Consider the following 19,673-nt stretch of genomic DNA (forward strand, 5'->3'; position numbering starts at 1 on the left):
TTCATGAAACACAGGATTTTGAGAGATAGCAATGGCAGCTTGGTTGTCAACAAGAATCTTTGTACTTTCCTCCTGCTCTAAGTTAAGATTAATTAAAATCTTCCTTACCCACAAAGCTTGATTAACAGCAGCTGTTGCAGCAATAAACTCTGCTTCAGCTGTGGATTGAGCTACAATTTCTTATTTTTTCGAGCTCTATGAGAAAATACCAGAAAAAAGTGTGAAACAATAGCCTGAAGTGCTCTTCATATCATCAATGGAACCTCCCCAATCACTGTCTTAGAAACCAACCAGCTTGAACTCTTTGCTCTTTGTGTATTTAATGCCAAAATCACTTGTGCCTTTCACATATCTAAGCACCCTCTTTGCAGCCTTGAGATGCCATTCACTTGCACAATGCATAAACCGAGACAAAATGCTTACATCATTCAAAATGTCAGGTCGAGTTGTTATGAGAAACATTAAGCAACCGATTAGGCTTCTGAAATATGCCTGATCAATCTTCTCTATTCCATCTTCTTTACAGAGCTTTTCCTTTGAGTTCATTGGTGTCCTTATTTCTTTACATTCTTCGAGTTTAAACTTCTTCAGAATCTCCTTGGCATATTTCTTCTGACAGATGAAGACTTCATGTTCATTCTGTTTGATTTCCATTCTAAGAAAAAAGGTCATCAATCCAAGATCTGTCATTTCAAAAAACTCCATCATCTCTTACTTAAACTTCTCCATAATACTTGTGTTGTTTCTTGTCACAAATAAGTCATCCACATATAGTGAGATGATAAAAATGTCAGCTCCATTGTGCTTGACATATAAAGTTGATTCAGATAAGCTTTTGACAAATCCCAAGTTCTGTAAATGTTCATCAATCCTACTATACCAAGCTCTTGGAGCTTGCTTCAATTCGTAAAGTACCTTTTTAAGAAGATAAACCTTGTTTTCTTCTCTTTCATTGACATAGCCTTCTGGTTGTTCTACATAAATCTCCCCTTACAGAAAACCATTCAAGAATGCTGACTTGACATCTAATTGGTGCACTTTTCAATTCTTTTGTGCTGCAACGATGAGTAAAAGCCTGATGGTGTCGAGTCTAGCGACTGGTGTGAAAGTATCTGAGTAGTCCATACCGAGTATTTGAGCATATCCTTTGATCACGAGTCTAGCTTTATACTTGTTGATTGAGCCATCAGCATTAAGCTTGGTTCTGTACACCCATTTGACTCTAATTACTTTTTTGTTTTTAGGTCGATAAGCCAACTCCCATGTTTCATTCCTTTCAATCATGAATAGCTCTTCCTTCATTGCAGCAATCCAATTTTGATCCGTCTTGGCCTCTTCATAATTTGTAGGTTCACACACAGCAATATTGCATCTTTGATAAACATCAGAAAGTAGTTTTATACCTCTAATAGGACTATCATCCACCATTTCATTCTCCCAGTCTCCAATGCTAGAAAACTTGAGCTTGTGCTTTTTTAAGGTTGGATCCATTTTTTTTGTATCATCCCAGTTCCACTCTTCATCTTCCATAAAGTGCACATCCCTGTTTATAATAATTTTTTCAGTTTGTGGCTGAAAAACTTTATAAGCTTTTGTAACTAGCTGTAGCCAATAAAGATACATGTAAGTGCTCTTTTATCTAATTTATCTTTCTTGGTCTATGAAACATAAGTGAAGCACAAACATCCAAATATTTTAAAGAAATTCAGAGATGGTTTATAACCATACCATGCCTCAAAGTGTGTTTGATCCTTCACTGCTTTTGTGAGAAGCCTGTTTTGCAAAAAAAAAATAGTATTTGCTGCTTCAGTCTAAAATTATTTTGGCAGGTTCTTCTCATGTAGCATACATCGCGTCATCTCCAATATGAATCTATTCTGTCTCTCACTTACTCTATTTTGTTGTAGAGTGTATGGAGCGGTTAATTGATGTTGGATGCCTGCCTCTTCACAAAAATGAGTGATGCTTCAGAAGTGTACTCTTTGCCATTGTCTGATCTGAGAGTTTGAATTCTACAGTCGCTCTCGTTCTCAACTCTGGCTTTAAAGTCTCAAAAGACTTGAGCCACCTCTGACTTGTACTTTAAAAAGAAGATCCAACACATACGGGTGAAATCATCAATGAATGTAACATAATAAAGACTATCTTTCAGAGAAGGCATTCTTTGTGGGCCTACAATGTCAGTATGAATTAATTGTAACTTCTTTGATGCTCTTTATGTTACCTTGGGAAATGGTTTCTTACTTTGTTTTCCAAACTGACATACTTTGCAGTTTGGAACATGATCATCAAGTTTTGGAAAATCATTTACCATCTTCTTAGATTTCATCTGCAGCAGCCCCTGATGATGATAGTGTCTGAGCCTCTTGTGCCATACTTCAGTGATTTTTTTTATTGGGAAAACAGTTTGTTCCTCTTCCAATAGATTTAGAGCAAAGCTTTTCCCTTTCATTTTTACTTTGAAAATATCTTGGCTAACTACATTTTTAATCAAGCAACTTTTATCTTCGAACATAACTTTATAACCCTTTTCAATTAGTTGTCCAACACCTAACAAGTTTTGATCAATTTCAGGGACATATAATACATCAGAAATGAACTTTGTACCTGAACAAATTGAAATTGCAACTTTTCCTTTTCCCTTCACAGTTATGTACTTGCCATTACCAACTCAAACTTTCGATGAGTTTACGTTGCTTAGTTCCCTGAATAGATCCTTGTAATGTGTCATGTGGTTAGTACAACCACTATCTATAAGTCAACTCTCACTTGATTTGATGTCGGAGAAACATGTAGCTACGAACAGGTAATCTTCCTCCTCTTGATCAGCAATCTTTGCATCTTCACCATGTTACAAAATTTTGTTTTTACAGATAACAGTTTCATGCCCCATCTGATTACATTTAGTGCATTTAGCATCAGGTCTTCTCCAGCATCTAAATGGAGGATGACCCTTCTTTCCACAATGTTGGCAAGGTGAATAGGATTTCTCTGATTTTCATTCTTTTTTTTTTTTTTTGCATTGGCTGATGCAGTACTTGTCCCATTTCTTTCAAAATCTTTTTTCTTTTACTTTTGGCCATATTTTGATGCTTGACTGCCTAAGCTCCTTTAATTGTTGTATCTTCCCTCATCAGTCTTCTTTGTTCTTGTGCTTGTAAAATGTTAAGCAATTCTGTTAAGGAAATTTTTGACAAATCTTTTGTATTCTCCAAGACAGTGATGGTTGCTTCATATCTTTCAGGTACTGTAACAAAAATTTTTTCTACAATTCTTGAGTCAGTAAATTCAGATCCAATAGGCCTTACTTTGTTTGCGATACTCAGAAGCTTATCGGAGTAATCTTTAATCGTCTCAGAGTCCTTAATTCTTTGAAGTTCAAATTCCCTAATCAAGTTAAGGACTTGCATCCCTTTAATTCTTTCATCTCCTTCATATTCATTCTTGAGATAATCTCATATCTCTTTTGCTGACTTCAGAGACATGATGCGAGTGAAAATGATGGATGAGACTGCAGTAAACAAGCAGGCCTTCGCCTTTGATTTCTTTGTCTTCTTTTCTTTCTGTGCTTTAATTTGTGCCATGGTGGGATTGTTTGGAAGTGCAAAAATTTCATAGTCTTCTTCCACTGCTTCCCAAAGATCTAAAGCTTCCAAGTATGTCTCCATACGTACTGCCCAAATCTGGTAGTTATCTCCGTCGAATACCGTCGGAACAATTGCAGAGAAACTGGCTTCAGCTTCTATGACGCATCAATTTCACACACAGATCCCTTAAGAAGATAGCTCTGATACCAAATGTTTTTATTTTTGAAGTAAAGAAAATTTTACTCACTATTGCATTTCTTAACATCAAAAACATTACAATTTAAAGCCTAATTAATAACTACCCACTAAAATCATAATCCTAAGATTAAGCCATGACCACCAGCATGAATAACAAAAAAATAACCAACACCATAAAAACAGGAACAACATGAAACATTCAACTAAGCAACATTCATGAATCCACATTAGCAGTCCTAAACATATCTTCTAACAGTTCTACCAAAAATATTTACTCTTGTACCTCTTTTTGAATTTTGTCTTTGTTTTGTATTAGTACTCACTCATCTTAGTCACACAAGAAATAGGTTGTGTGGTGTGCTTTCATCTTTTATCTCCCCATTATGTCATTTGTAAGTGAAAAAAATTGAATATAGTTTACCTGAAGGGAGGATGAAGCCCTAAATGTATTATCGTCAAAGTTCTGTTGTCTGCATAGATCTTTATGTAGTTTAAAAAACTGAATGGTCTATCTTCTACTTCCTATCTGTTTGTGCATGTTTCTTTTTTTTTCTATGGCAAACCATTATAAACCCAACCAATGTACAGTTGTCACGCTCCGAAATTGAAACATAACATGATCATATTACTTTGAAATAAAATCTCAAAGTAATACGAAGCCTTATTTCTTAATCATTTTAAAATTCTTCAATAAATTGATATAATATGTTCAATAAAATCTATATCTTTAATCCAACTAATAATACATCTCTAAATATCTAAATACAAATCATATAAATACAAAATCATTTCATAAGATTTCATTTATCGACATTGTCTCTGACGATTAAGTAATTTTTCCAATTTAATCTTCTAGCTTTCACAAAACTAAGCAAACTTATCACTTACTCATTTGTAAAAAAAAAAGTAAAAGAGAAATGAGCAAACTACAGCTCAGCAAGTATAAGCTTACACACCTTACTGGATCAAGTAATGTTTTTATACATATCACATAGATCATTCAAAACATTCGATAAAATCATGATGTTAAAACATTTCAAAGATCATCTTTCTATCAAATATTTCGTAAATTCATAAATCAATATAAAGACATGTCAATTCATAAACAATTGCAAAATATGCTATCATTTAAATATCGTAATCAAACCAAATTATAGATCAATAATTAAAAATCATCGTAAATCATCATCATCATAAATCATCATTATCATTTATTTATCGTTAGTTATGGTCATTGTTATAACCTGTGACATTGATCGTATTGACAATTTTATTCTCATGATCATTACTAATTATTATAACCCGTTAGCCAAGACTTACGCTAATTACTATTACCTATTAGTCAGGGTTGTATGATCATGTTTTTACTAACTACTTAGTCAAGATCGTAAAACTAATTTTGATATCGATAATTCCACTTTCCAAAAATATAAAAAAAAAACATAACTATCATAAATTATTATTTAAATATAAATCGTTTTCTCGATTCATTCGTAAGCATAATCCATCAGCAGTTCTATGTGGGTGACATGGCTTGTAAGTTCTCTCATTGTGATTCAACCTTTATCTTCTTGGAAAGCCCTTCATTTTTCTCTTTTTTTTTTTTTTTTCCATTCCTTCTTATACTTCTGCATCTTTGATTTTTTTTCTTTTTCTTCCAATAATTACAAATGTTGAACTGCATTGACAAAACTGAATTTCATATTTAGTTTGTGTATATTTTGGATTCAACAAGCAGCTATATACAGTTGTACAAGTGAACAGGACAAGCTATGACAATTGCATTGACGAAAACTTCATCAACAACATTACGAAGGAGGTAAGGAAGCGTTCAATCTCAGAGGCAAAACATTTTACTTCATAAGTTGCCGAGGCTACTGATTTAAAGGAATGAAAGTTGCCTAATTTCCAAGAATCACCAACTTTTCCACTGACAAATGGCTCTGCATCAAACCATTCTGGAAAGTTGATCCTGCTTGTTATGGTTGCCATCGTTTTGAAATGGATACTCCTTTGAAATATTTCTGTTTCTTTTTTCTTTGGTACATGAAACAGTGGAGATTCGTTTTTAACAGGAAGTATTGTCTATAAATTTTTGCATGCTATTTTTTTTTCTACCAAAACCAACAAACTCTTTCCTGAAAAATTAAATAAGCTAGAAATATGACTCATTCTTGCCCCAGAAAAGCATTACATTATATAATAGAGAAGTGGTATAGTTTTCTAAGCATCAGAAACCAATAAAAGTAGTTACTCAGAAGCCACATCTAACTGGTTAAGCAACTGATACCCTAGCCTAACAGTAAATAAGAGAACAGAGTAAAGGGCAGTAGTATAACCACTTCTCTAAACCAAACAGGAAAAAGCCACTGTGAATTACCTAGTCAAGCATTCATATCTTTAGATACGTTACGGGCTAAGCATCCAAAAAGTTTATAATCAAAATGGATGATGATTCAGAGAACAGCACATCATCATCAGAACAAGTCTGATAGCCCTAACTCTAAAGGATAAATATACTTAAAAAGAGTTTCAGATCAGTTGTTGGTAAAACCAAAAGCCTATAGAAAACATGGTCCAAAGGTCTCAGCAGAAGAACATAGAATCGGAGACATTCTTGTTCAACCACGGCAGCTGCGGAACAGGTACGGCTCCAGGAGCAGTCACCCCACCATGGCTTGAGGATGTCTCAGGAGCCTCATCAAACTTCAGGAAAGTCCCCAACTGCGAAGCTGCCAAATGCGCATAGCAAATAGGAGCAACTGCAATCCAAAGTAAGATTGAAACAAACACCTTTAAGAAATGGAAATACAGAATCAAGCAAAAAACGGCAAACTATTCTCTGGAGATCAAGTGGGAAAATCATTAGGTAAACCAAATTAACTTGGCGTTTGAGAAAAAGCATATCATAAACACTAGGGAAGCAGCTCAACCAGAATACTTACCTACTGATATGGCAGTGGTACTTCTTTGATACCTGCATTAGAAAGAGATTACAAGGAATGCAACAGTGATTACAGCTTAAAACATCTATGAAGAAATTACAACACATGATTATACACTTACACATATGATAGAGAATGGACAAGTTCCTGCAGATCGTCGACCGAATATCCACTCTCATCTAAGAGAACATGATAATGGGTAGGCCTTGTGGTTCCCTGAACAGCAAACACAAATTATAAAAACAAAGCAACATTATAATAAAAGATGAAGGGCTATACCCATAAGACACAGCAAAAGCATCGAGCACAACTTGGATGAGGAAACAAGCCACAATTGGAACTTTAATCTCAGTTGTAAGTTTTCTTTCACAACAAAACATACATGACAGCCTTAAAATACAAACAATGAATTCTGGATAGAGATGGCAAGTACAAATGTAGTTGGCAATATCTGACCAATTAAGTGAGACAAAATTGCAAAATCAACAACCATTCATCAACTGAAACAAAATTCTAGAAAAACTTACAGTCATTCCAGCATGTGCACATAGATAAAAGTCATTGTTCTGTGGATGACAAATTGTGTTGTCTATCACAGTTCCTGCATAATAATTAAAAAAAAAAAAAGATCGATTTTAACAACTATAACAGAGGTACCAGATGACATGCATCAAATAATGAGTGAGCCTCACCAGGTAGAACAATATCAGGAGATCCCTGCTGGAAAAACCTTGTATGATGACTTTTTTGTGCTGCAATGACCACAAACTGGGGGTTCCAATTCTCATCAAGAAACTTGCAAGCCTATAAAGTAAACGTTAACCAGAGATGTTTTATCCCGAGCACTATCATCTTAAGACTGATTTATAACTAGCACAGTTTTCTTACTTTTTTTGCATGAATAACTAAAAAAGAAATGTACAATTTTCAGTTTCCATGATTGAAGGGCACTACTGCATACCTCAATAATTTGACCCAGTTCAGTGTTCAAAACTTGATTGAACTGTGACTCGCTAACCCCATCCCTGAGTTGAACCAAGAATAATGAGCAAGTAAGCAATATTGCATTAGCATCCGAATAAAATGTAACAGAAAGATCAGCAAAATAACCGCAAACTAGATTACAAGAAATATGTAAAGAGATATGATGGTTCATAAAAAATGTTACATTCATAGAACCTAACCATACAAAACAGAAATCTAAATCTTAGTTAGGGCATTAGATGGGATTTACATCATTTTAAGTCATATAGCCAGAGCAGAAAATGAGGATAATAGAAAAGGCTAAAAAATGAGAATGTTCAGAAGCATTTCAAACAGCAGGCAGCAAGGAACATGCTAGGTTGATTAAAAGTTTAAAGGACAACTTGTACAATCTGTAAGCAACATGAAGAGACTAAGCAGATCAAATATACTTGAATATCAATACAGCATTTCACAAGTAAAAAGATGATTTAAAAGAATAAATACACCCATTACTTGAAGTCAATACAAATAGAGTTTGCAAAGCAGAGACCAAGCCGTGGCAATTAAGAACTAGGAAAACCAAATTTTGCATCCCTGAGTTCCCTAAAAATGTATTCTTTCAAAATGTATGATTTAGAATATTGATATTATATAGAATGAACGTGAGAAACAGCAAAATGTAAAATAAGAAACCTGAATATGATGATTTGAGTAGGCTTTCTCTGTCCTGAGCTTCTATAAAAGTCCAATACAGCCTGCCTGATGTCAAAGAAAATACGTTAGGTACACAAACTATAAACATTATATTCTCAAAAGTTAAAATACTACGACATAAATGATTACCAGCAGAATAACATATTCTTATTACAATCCACCCCCAATGACGCCCCAAGCAAGAAGAGAGAAACAATAATAAGGATACAAAAAATAAATTTTCAGCATATAACTTGTCCCTTTTTTTGGATAAACGATGTCCTTATTTTGGCCAACACTTGTCCCTTCGTTAGTCAAATAACTTTAAGATTGAAACGTACCTCATAAGACCTCCATCCACCTGGTCAGACACTCGTTTGAATAGTGAATCTACCATTACAACCTTGGGTGACTGTGTCCGAACAGATGCCCTATAGCGGGAAATCGAAGGCCACTGCCTGGAGTTAACCACCTACAATTAAATACAATTAAAAAATCTCACAAAATTTGTAGTACAGAGAGACAGACAATTCACATCTCTATAACTGCTTGCAATTGATTGAAACTCAAGAAACCCAATGATAAGGAATAAGATCTTCCCTACCGCAGCTATTGACGGGACATCGGACTGCCCAGGAGAGCCATGTGACACACCCATGCCAAGGATCATAGTTGGAACACTTGAAACGACAGGGAATGAAAGTGTTTGTTCAATTGATAACATTGAATTCAGTCCTCCGAGCTGTGAGCAGATTATGATATTAGCAGGTTTAATTATAAATAGAACAATAACCCTTATGGTTTAACTACAGAAGATTAGAACTGCAACCAGAGGAATGACTCAAGTTAAAAAAAAGAAAAATTCATTGGACGGAAGCAGACCTTTGCATTGATCTTGAGAAGCAGATTCGTAAGGTACTTGTCATTGAACCTAGTTGGAGCCATACACTGAGTGACTATGCCAAAGTGACCCAGATTCTTTCGCTTCCATGGACCTTAGAAAATTCATTGAACTTACAACGTAAGCAAAAGGCTTGAAGAAAAACATGCATAGACAATGTATCAACAGATGCGTTTGTGCACACCATAAAGACCGGAAATTTTCCTATCGGGCAGCAGACAGAGAAGGAACCGTGGAGTTTTATGAGTAAGTTTAGATTGCAGCTCATCAAACATCTTCTCCACTCTACCCAAAGGAGAGAGACGTCTGTTCTCATTCATCTCTGTGAACACACCTAATGGACTATCTACACGCTGAAAAAGAGACATGGAAAAGAACTTGAGCCAACAAGTTGAATTCTATAACTTTGTATGTGCTGACTGACAATACCAATACAACCAGTACAAAAATTAGACAACAAACTTACAATTCCTTTCATTTCTCCGCATCTCATCAGATCCCGCACAAGTTTATTTACATCACAACGTGCCGAGAAGTTAACAACACCCCAATCTTCAATCCTAGTTGGCTCCACAAATCTCTAAGAAAGCATAACTGAACTGTTGAGAAACAAGAGATGAAACATATGTAAGATAGAAGGCTGCAAAAGCAAAGAAGCTATAGACCTTATTGTTGAAATTCCATCGCCCATTCCGTGGCAAGAAATGTTCACCATCGCCCACTCTTATCTGTCATCAAAAGATAACTCAATTGGCATGTAGATCTAAAAGAAGGATGATTAAAATAACCCTCAACAACCAGCATACATGTACAAAATATCAAAGAAACAAACAAAATTCAGAAAGATAAATATCATTAACCTACCCATGGAGCTGGCAGAATACGGCCTTCCACTTGGATGACATTAGAGCTGATAGAAACACCACATGAACGCAGCATTGGTTCAGCACCATAATTACTGTTATGCAAAGCCTGCACAAAAATTTGCAACACTCATCAGTTGTAGAACAAGTGGAATGTTGAGAGTCAAAAGCTTATAATAGACCTACGTTAGACAAGATACTCAGTCTTTCTTGAGGCTTCTGCCTTGATTTTTCGACTAGCGAAGCTCTTTGGAAAGTGGATAGCGCTTTTGTGTAGCGTTGCAAGGACACCAAAGTGCAGAGCTATGGCATTGCAACAGGTGCACAACAAATCATAGACAAGAATTAGTTGCTAAGCATATATCATGTAACAAAACAAAACCACAATGCACCCATTCACCTCCATAGGAATATATGTTGGCCGATTTGGCATGCCAACATTAATGCATCGCAAATCTGCAGAATAATCCAACTGTATCTTGCGATGGGTGACAAAATATTCATAAACAGTAATCTCCACAGTCTCAGCTTCACCAGTCTCATTCTTCGCACTTTTCTGCTTCCATGAGAACCTGCATTATGGACACAGTACACAACAAATAAAAAATAATAACTTTAAACTGAAGTATTACACAACATGCTAGTAGGAAAAGCTCAAAGTTAAATATTAGCCAATTTAGCACAAATCAAAGAAAAAGCACTATTGTGAGACCAGGAAACCATACATCTGATCTTTGCAGTAAAGGTCACTCAATCCGGTAATCTTGTACTCCAGATTGGATGGTCTGACTTTTACCCTCAGATTTTTAAGCACTTGTTTAGCCTATTCAGGGTTTCAAGCAATTGCGGTTTAATAATTAATAATTGATGCAAAGAACTCTAATTCACTTGGCTAAAAAATGTAGTTATTGATAACCTTGTTCCAGTCCAGGTAGTGAGGATCTCTCATATTCTGATTGTCAAGTAAAAAATCCAATACTGGACCGGGTCGAATTATCATTGTATTTGATGCATCTGAAACACAAAGAGAAATAGTAATTAAACAAACAATACAAAGCACACAAATGCAAAAGCGCTGAGAGATAAGGTTCCAACCAATATTCAGTGAAAGGCCTCCTTGAGTAGCTCTGAAACTTGAATGGAACCCCCTGCATCCTAGGACACCACCGCCAATGTTTGTATAATTATTTTCATCATCTTGGAAAAAAGATTGGCGAACGTGTAGGCATCCCCTATGAAAGTCATTGTAATGTCCGAATAAATATAATATCCGGGATCAAAACCTACAAGTGGAGAAAAGAATATGCAGCCACATATTTTAACTCACCGTTTTGCAGCATGCTGCCGTAAAATGATATCTAGCATCCTCAGGGCTTGTTGTGAGTTTTCTGATTCTTGTCCATACAGAGCATTTTGAATGGCTTGCATGGGAATCTTTGCGGCAAAGCTAATCTCCACGTTAAAAGTCTTTGACTGATGCATATGTCTTAATATATTCCTTCCACGCTCTTTAGGGCTTTCATTGCCATCAGGGCTTGCATTCCTATTGTTTCTATACATAAAAAATTAATGACAATGAATGGGAGCAGTATAAATACTTCAAATCAATCTAAAGTGCACGTCAACCTGTTGGATGTAACATCCACAAGTACAACAGGAAACTCAAGCTTGGTACTTGGGAGAGGACCAACAGTAAATAAACTCTTCTCCCCATCATATGCAAAGTCCTTTCCAGCCAACTCACTGCTGTAGGTCTCATGCAACTTATCTATCACCTTTCTTCCAACACCCTTCCCATCCACTGGGCGACCATCTTCGTAAGAAAGAGAAACCTGTTGAACCAAAATGCAAAAGAAGAAGAAACTTGCATCAATAATTTCTATTTACCAATGAGAAAAAAAAGAGAAGCAGAGCGAAGTAAGCAATTACGTACACTGTAATGGAAGAAATGTCCATCAACACTTCCAACATTCACTTTGAAGTGATTTGTGAGAATAGATATCTTCTGCCCTTTAGATCCAAAACCTTTCCTGGCCATTGGGACACGTACAACCTTCTTTGCAGGTTCAGATTCTGATTCGTTTGGTACTGCATTGCGCGGCAGGGGCAGGGGAGGAGGAAGAGTGCCTGTTGCCCCACTTCCCTCATCCTCAGACGAGTGCATTTCCTAACCAAGAAAAAATTTCTTACATGAAAGAAAAATAAAATATAGTAAGCACTTAAGATTAGCTACAAGACAAATTCCCTAAAAGGTAGATAATAGTATCATTTCATGGATAAAAAGATTAGCTATAACCAGGCAGAAAAAAATAATTACTCTTAACTTGATAAATTAGTTATTACCAACAAAAGAGAGAAAACTAGAAACAATCACTCTTGACATATCACAATTTTAAAACTCGTCATTCTATATAATTTAGTATCTAGTTCACTTAAATTAGATAGTGTTTATTTATATATATGGTTTTTCTTTATAAAATTGTATTTTTTTTTAAACTTTAAATATCCTAAGAGAAATCAACAAAGATGTATCTTTTTTTAGAGAAACATAAACATAGAAATTTAAAGAATTCAGAAAATAGAATAATGACTTAAAAATTAGATTGAAAATTTTTGTATTTGTATAGTGTAAATACTAAATTTCATGTATTTTATAAAAATTATGTGTAACAATTAATATAAATAAAAAAAATATGAAATATGGTTTTAAAATTTGTTAAACCATATATAATTATTATTAAAATTATAAATCATATTTCTTTCGTGTTATTTATTAATATTGTATTTCGTATTCCCTTTATTTGTATCATATTTATGTTATGTTTTCATGTGATATATTATCTTAACAAAGTGAAAACAACAACATGATATTTTTTTCTACTAATATACTCAAAATAAGATTTTTTTTTTTCTACCTACATATTCAAAATGAGATTTTTTTTTAACAATATGCTCATTCGCCAAAAAGAAAAACAAAGTCAATATGTTCATACGTCAAAAAAAAAAAAATCAAAGCACCAAAACTATATAATATTTAAAAATGAGATTTTTTTTTTCCTCACAAATGCTTAGAAAATCACATGCATGCACATGAAAGACGTGTTTACGAAGGATACCAATATTACCTAAAAATCAGAGGATCTGTAGAAAAAAAATAAAAAAGCGTATGTTGATGAATGCTGGAACTTCCACAAGAAAAAAAAAATAGAGAAATAAGCACAAATGGTAATATAAAAGAAAAAGAAACCCTTCAGAGTGCCAAAAAAAAGAAACCTTTAAGAATATGAGCTTGAACGCAGAGGTACCAAGGCTGGCTATGCACTAAAAAGGTTAACATGAAGAGGCAAAAAGGTACTGTTTTTAGCATAAAAGTCAAAACTTTAACCAAATATATTGCATCATTTAAGGGGTAGAACGAAAATATACCAGAAAGTAAATACCTTTAGCACATCAAAAGACAGTAAAAGACTATAGCTGCAGAGGAAGAGTACATGAAGCGACAAAAAGCTTGTAAACGGAGTTAAAAATCCCAACTGAAGCAAAAATGCACAGCTTTCTAATGGCTTGATGATAAGATGACAAAAAAGAAACCTTTTTTACTGTAAAAGAACTGAATAATAAAATCAAATAACAAGGTTACGAAAGGTATATGTCTTTCAAAATAGAAAAGTGCTCTACACTAACGAAAAACTGCAGTCTTTAAAAATAGAAAAAAAAAAAAAAAAAACAGCTAAAAAGGTGCAAACTTGAAGCGTTTGTTGGAAAACTAGAAACAAAAAATGGCAACGAAGCACAGATCATACTCAAAAAAGAAGAAAACCCTTGAAAAACCCACCCACTGAAGCAGCATTGCAATGAACAACGTTTAAAATTTTTCAAGAACAAAGGAACTTTCAAAAATACCTCAAAAAACCAGTAAAAAAAGTCCAAAGATGAAAAACACAAGAGAAAAACACTGAAACCAAACAGGTTTCAGAGAAAAAAATACCTGAAATTTGGAGAGCAAATGAAAGATAGAAACCCTAAAACTCAAAGAGACTCGCAAATACAAATACCCTCTTATCGTTTTTTTTCTCTCACGAAAAAAGCTATAAAGCGAGTGAAATGAACCCCCAGGGACCACCCGTCTTTGTCTTTGCCTTAATTTATATCCTCTGCATCGCAACTTACACGATTATGCTGCTTTACCACATCTGCACCGTCCACCTGGTCAATACTTTATTCATAATATGCATGAAAATTTTTTGAATGATTATGGTTTTTTCAATAATTATATAAGTGTTTATATTGATGCATTGTTAGTATATAAATTTTATACGTTATCAGTGAACTAAATGTTATTATTAATAAAATGAATCAAATAATATCACTTCATTAATATGTAAATTTTGTTAAAATTAATTTTTATATATTTATTTTAAAAATTGATATTTGATCATTAATAAAATGATTTCATTTTATTTAGTGACTATATATAAAATTTATACACTGATTATGTGTCAAATATAAACTCATTATATAAACTTAAGATATAGGAATGGTACCACATATATTAAAAAAGTCATTACTTTTTTATTAAAGACAACTAAAACTTATCTAAAATAAAATGTTTGAACTAAGACAAATTAATTTTACTATACTATAGTCGCATAGCAATAATCATTTATTAAAAAAGTATTAATTGGCATAATTAATCATTTTACATAAATATATAAAAGTTAAAATCTTTAGTAAAAATAAAATATTCAATATAGATGACTTATATTATTGACATATATGTACAATCTTAAAAAGTTATTATGTGTCATATAATAATGAATTTTATTTTATTTGATGCATTTTTAATTTGAAAATAAATTGATTATATTTATTGTTTTATTATTTATCTTAAATCACTCTTAACTAAAATTTCAATTTGATGGTTTTAGGTTAATTGAGATATCAAAATTGCGAATTTGTTGGGTAAAAAAAATTGGATTGGGTGGAGAAGGGTGATTTGGGTAAAAAAATGAAAAACAAAAAGGAAAATAGTGTTGGGACCACGTACTTATATATATAACTATGATGTGATTTTGCATGACAGGTTGTGGTAGATTAAGATATTCAAAATTAAATACCGTATAGAGTAATTATACAGCTTTTTATAGGAGTAGATTTTTTTTTTATATTAAACTTTAAATGTTTTATCAACCACTTTGAATTCAATAATTAAATATTTTTTCACAAAAAAATGTTAAAAAAATTTTTATCTGTCCATAAATGATTTTATCCTAAAGAATTAATTTCATATATTCTTGTTTTGGTAGACAATTTTTTTTAAAGCATCATAGACATCTTTTTATTTTCTTGTAGTTATCTTTATCACATACAATTATCAAAATCAAAATATTTATAATTTTCGATTGTTAATTCTCCAAATTTTTTCTAATAGTGGCAATATAAACATTAGACTTATAATTATGATATTAGATATTACATTTCTTCAAAATAGGTAAAATAATGGTAAGGTTTACAAATTGGCGAAGGGAATTAAATCGATTTTTAGTAGTAGTGTGAAAGAGATGTTTCAACAAATACAACTAAAATAAATTAGGTGATGTGATTTTTTTTAAAATTTCATTTAGTTCATGCTTTTATTTTATATTTTAAATACAAAAAAATTAAAATGATGAATAAATAGTATAAAAATTTAAACACCGATCAGCAAGATTTTTCTTAAAACGAAGATATTAAAAGTTATCGATAGTTATATGCATTATATTTTAATTTTAGTGATTAAAATTTAATTATAAAATAAATAAATATTAATAACAAATATATCAAAATAAGAAACAAAGACTAAATTTTTTTAATAAAGAGAATATGAAAATAAATAGACACAATTAACATATAAAATTTCGTGAATACTATGTCTATTTTAGTCTTTTTTATAAAACCTAAAAACCATAGTATATACATACAAATAGGTTTAGATGTTACCTATTTCACAGCTTAATCGAATTCCTATAGCTTCAATGTTTGCTTTAGGGACTTTCGAAAAATTACATATTGATCTGCTCGATAATTGTTTCTTAATCGTTCTCAAATATATAAAAGAGTAGCGAGTGTTTTTCATGTACCTATTCTTAGGCACAACAATCTAGTTAAAGGAGTACTTTTACTAGGGAAGTTGGTTCTGGAATTTTCTTATATCAATATTTGTTTATTTATACACATTTATTGAGGTTAACTTAATTCATTAAAAAAAGTTTTACTTAAATATATTATTAAAAGTTATTTTTTTAATATAAATTAGGTCTAAATCTAGGGTTCAAGAAATCTGTTGTATGTATTGAGATTTAAAATTTACATTTGTTGAATACTACTTCTTAATAATAATTGTATGAACAAATTTAATTAAATTTTTAATTCAAAATTTATATATTTACCAAGCTTAAATATAATATAAATATATAAAAACCAAAGTTTTTGGTGAAAGGAAGAATCCAAGGTGTCATGCATTTTAATATGTCATAATGTATAGATCCGTAAACTTACCGCTAGATATGGATTAGAAGAGTCATCACCAATCTTTTTTGTTTAGATGTGATCGGTCACTTGATCAAATATGATTTACGAAACTAGAATTTAGATTCGGGTGCACGGTTACGCATGAGGAAGGTTATAGCACATAACGTCTATCCACAGGATAGTACCAGTTTGATTTCAAATTATCTAAGCCTAAAAAATATTTATAATTTACCAAAATATTAAATATTAAAAATTAGTCTTAAAATTATCTTAATAGTTTGGTAGCAATTTAAGATAATTCTCTTACTTCAAAAGTATTTATGGAGAATAGTGTCATACTCTGAAGAGACTTCATCATTGGATTTATTAAAGTATTTTATTATAAAAAAACAGTAAAGTCTCCCAATAGTTTGGTAGCACTTACTTTGAGGTAGATCTCTTAATAGTTTAGTGAGATTTCATTGCAAAAAAATTTGTGAAAATTTTTTAAAATTTTACTAAGTCTCCAAATAGTTTGATAGGTTTTAATTTGAAGCAATTTTCCAATAGTTTAGAGGATAAAAATTATTTTTTTTATTTATTATTTATTTATTTTTTTAAAAAATGATTTATATAATTTTTCAATAGTTTGGTGGATTTCATAAACCTTTTTGAAAAGATTTTTCACAAATTTTTTATATTTTTTATTGAAAGAATTTTTTTTTTATAAATATTTTTTGAGGACTTAAAAAGATCTTTTTGTTTTCTTTTTTTAATTTTGAAAACTTATTTCGAAATATTTTTTTGTTGAAAAAGATTTCATTATTTTATTTCATTTGAAAAGATTTTTTTTTGTTTTATTTTGTTTTCTTGAAAATATTTTTTTATGAAAACCAGTAAAATTAAAAAAATAAAAAAATGAAAGTAAAATAAAAACTTAAGAAAATAAAATTCAAAAAATAAAATGAAAATAAAAAAGAAAAAGAAAAATCTGCAATTCGGGTTGGGTCAAAGTGTAAGTTGACACGTGGGTCATTGGGTAAACGCGAGGGTTAGAGGCTGTCAAAATGCTGTCATTTTAGAATGGTATAAAAGGCAATCCTTAACCTTTTTTCTCAAAATCCCCAAGTTTTTTCTCTTTCTAGCTTCTAAAAGCTCAAGCCTCTCTTTAAAACAAACCCAAAAGTTCAATCAAAAATTGAGTTTTTCATCAGTTTCTAGAAATTTGGTCGGAATGTAATCAAACAATTCAACTGATCGTTAAAAAACTCATTGAAAACTTCTTGTGTTTTTCAAAAAATTCATATTTTCTCGAAAATCCTCAAAAAAATCCCAAATTTTCTCAGAAAGCTCCAAAAATTCACCAGAACCTCTGTATAACTCTAGAAATCTAAATGCTGTCCCAAAAACTTTAAATCGAACCCAAAAATCCAAAATCAAAATTCTAGAATACTCTCACTGCTTAGAACTTTTCAGACTTTTCTCCCTAAAATCTCCATGTGTTGTTCCTCTAATTCTTGACTTAATTTATAGGCAGTCTTAGTAATATTTTTGAAAAATAAATAGAATCAATCCAGGCTTGAATCCTAGGATTGGTTCTGTCTGAGTGTGATCGTAGGTCTCGATTTGATTTTAGAAGTTATAGTAATTTGATTTTGCATTAAAGATCGTTGACCATATTGATGAGATTCTGGCTTAACCAATTTCAGATTTGGGCTTCCTCGTTCACAAGCAGATTTGATTGAAAAGGAAAAGAAGGAAAAAAAATAAAAACGTAAATAATAATAATAATAATAATAATAATAATAATAATAATAACAACAATAACAGCAACAATAACAACAACAACAATAATAATAACAATAATAATATACTATAATATACTATAATATAGTATAAGGTATTATACTATAATAATAATAATAATAATAATAATATACTATAATATTGTATAACATATTATACTATAATAATAACAAAGTGATGAAAATAAGGAAAATCAACCTTGATTTACCCTGAACAGATATAGATGTCTACAGTTGCCCATCTTTACACATCGCTGTTAGACAGAGATGATGCAAAGACCTAGACACCTACTCTGTTTAAGTGAAATTAGCAAGAGAAATTGATCAAACTGAGCCGCTAATTGAAAAGATGATCTAGGCTGAATCGGGACCAAATGATTCGGGTGGTTTTGTGAGTCTAAAAATGATCTGACCTGAGTCAAGATCGAATAACTGGGCCGATACCACTAGTCTGAAGATGACTAATATCAAGTCGAGGTAGTAAATTAATAACTAAGATTATGTCACAAGTCCGAAAATGATCTAACTTGAGTTGAGATCGGATGATTGAGACGATACCACGAGTTTGAAGATGACTAAGATCGAGTCGAGATCATAGATTAATGACTGAGATGATGTCGTGAGTTCAAAAATGATTTGACCTAAGCCGAGATTGGATGACTGGGATGATACCGTGAGTTTGAAGGCAACCAAGATCGAGTTGAAGTCATAGATTAATGATCGAGATGATATCGTAAGTCCAAAAATGATTTAACCTGAGAAAAAATTGGATGATTGGGATAATGCCACAAGTCTAAAAGTGACAAGACCGAGTTGAGGTTGTAGATTAATAATCGAGACGATACCACGAGCCTAAAAATGATCTGATCTGAGCTAAGATCGAAACTTGTGATGAATGAGCATGCATTGATATGAATTTATACCTTATCTAGGATGCAAATGGGACATCCATCATGGTATTAAGGTTTTCACAGCTTTCATCCATATTCTTATTTCTATATACCTCTAGCAAGGAAACTATCCTTCATTACCCCGAGTAAACATTTATTTCGATCATAAAGAAAGCTTTTGAAATCAATGATTCTCTTTTATTTGGAAAAGTTTATCTTTGGTCCTTGTCTTTTTTAATTTTTTCAAAGTAACACACAATTTTTTATGACTTTGTTTAATTATTAATTATTATCTCAATTTTAAAATATGAGAAGCAAGCTATGCACTTCTTCTAT

The 19,673-nt window shown here is 32.1% G+C and overlaps 1 protein-coding gene across 1 annotated transcript; it reads right to left on the bottom strand.

The window, feature by feature from the left end:
- Positions 1-6,371: 6,371 nt before the first annotated feature.
- LOC111284687 (protein argonaute 4-like) lies at positions 6,372-12,412 on the bottom strand. The gene is made up of 22 exons (XM_089761820.1): positions 12,087-12,412; positions 11,780-11,985; positions 11,481-11,705; positions 11,249-11,385; positions 11,070-11,167; positions 10,879-10,976; positions 10,554-10,725; positions 10,340-10,456; positions 10,155-10,262; positions 9,956-10,018; positions 9,757-9,870; positions 9,475-9,643; positions 9,272-9,384; positions 8,994-9,131; positions 8,731-8,861; positions 8,390-8,455; positions 7,692-7,755; positions 7,423-7,534; positions 7,258-7,331; positions 6,852-6,946; positions 6,731-6,762; positions 6,372-6,547 (listed from the first exon to the last, which is right to left on the bottom strand). The coding sequence occupies exons 1-22, from the start codon at positions 12,315-12,317 to the stop codon at positions 6,372-6,374; spliced, it is 2,739 nt and encodes a 912-aa protein (XP_089617946.1). The 5' UTR covers positions 12,318-12,412.
- Between the last annotated feature and the right edge of the window lie 7,261 nt (positions 12,413-19,673).

The sequence above is a fragment of the Durio zibethinus genome, chromosome 6 (genome assembly GCF_047325235.1).
Source record: "Durio zibethinus cultivar Kanyao isolate XHJ-2024 chromosome 6, ASM4732523v1, whole genome shotgun sequence".
Lineage (NCBI taxonomy): Eukaryota > Viridiplantae > Streptophyta > Magnoliopsida > Malvales > Malvaceae > Durio > Durio zibethinus.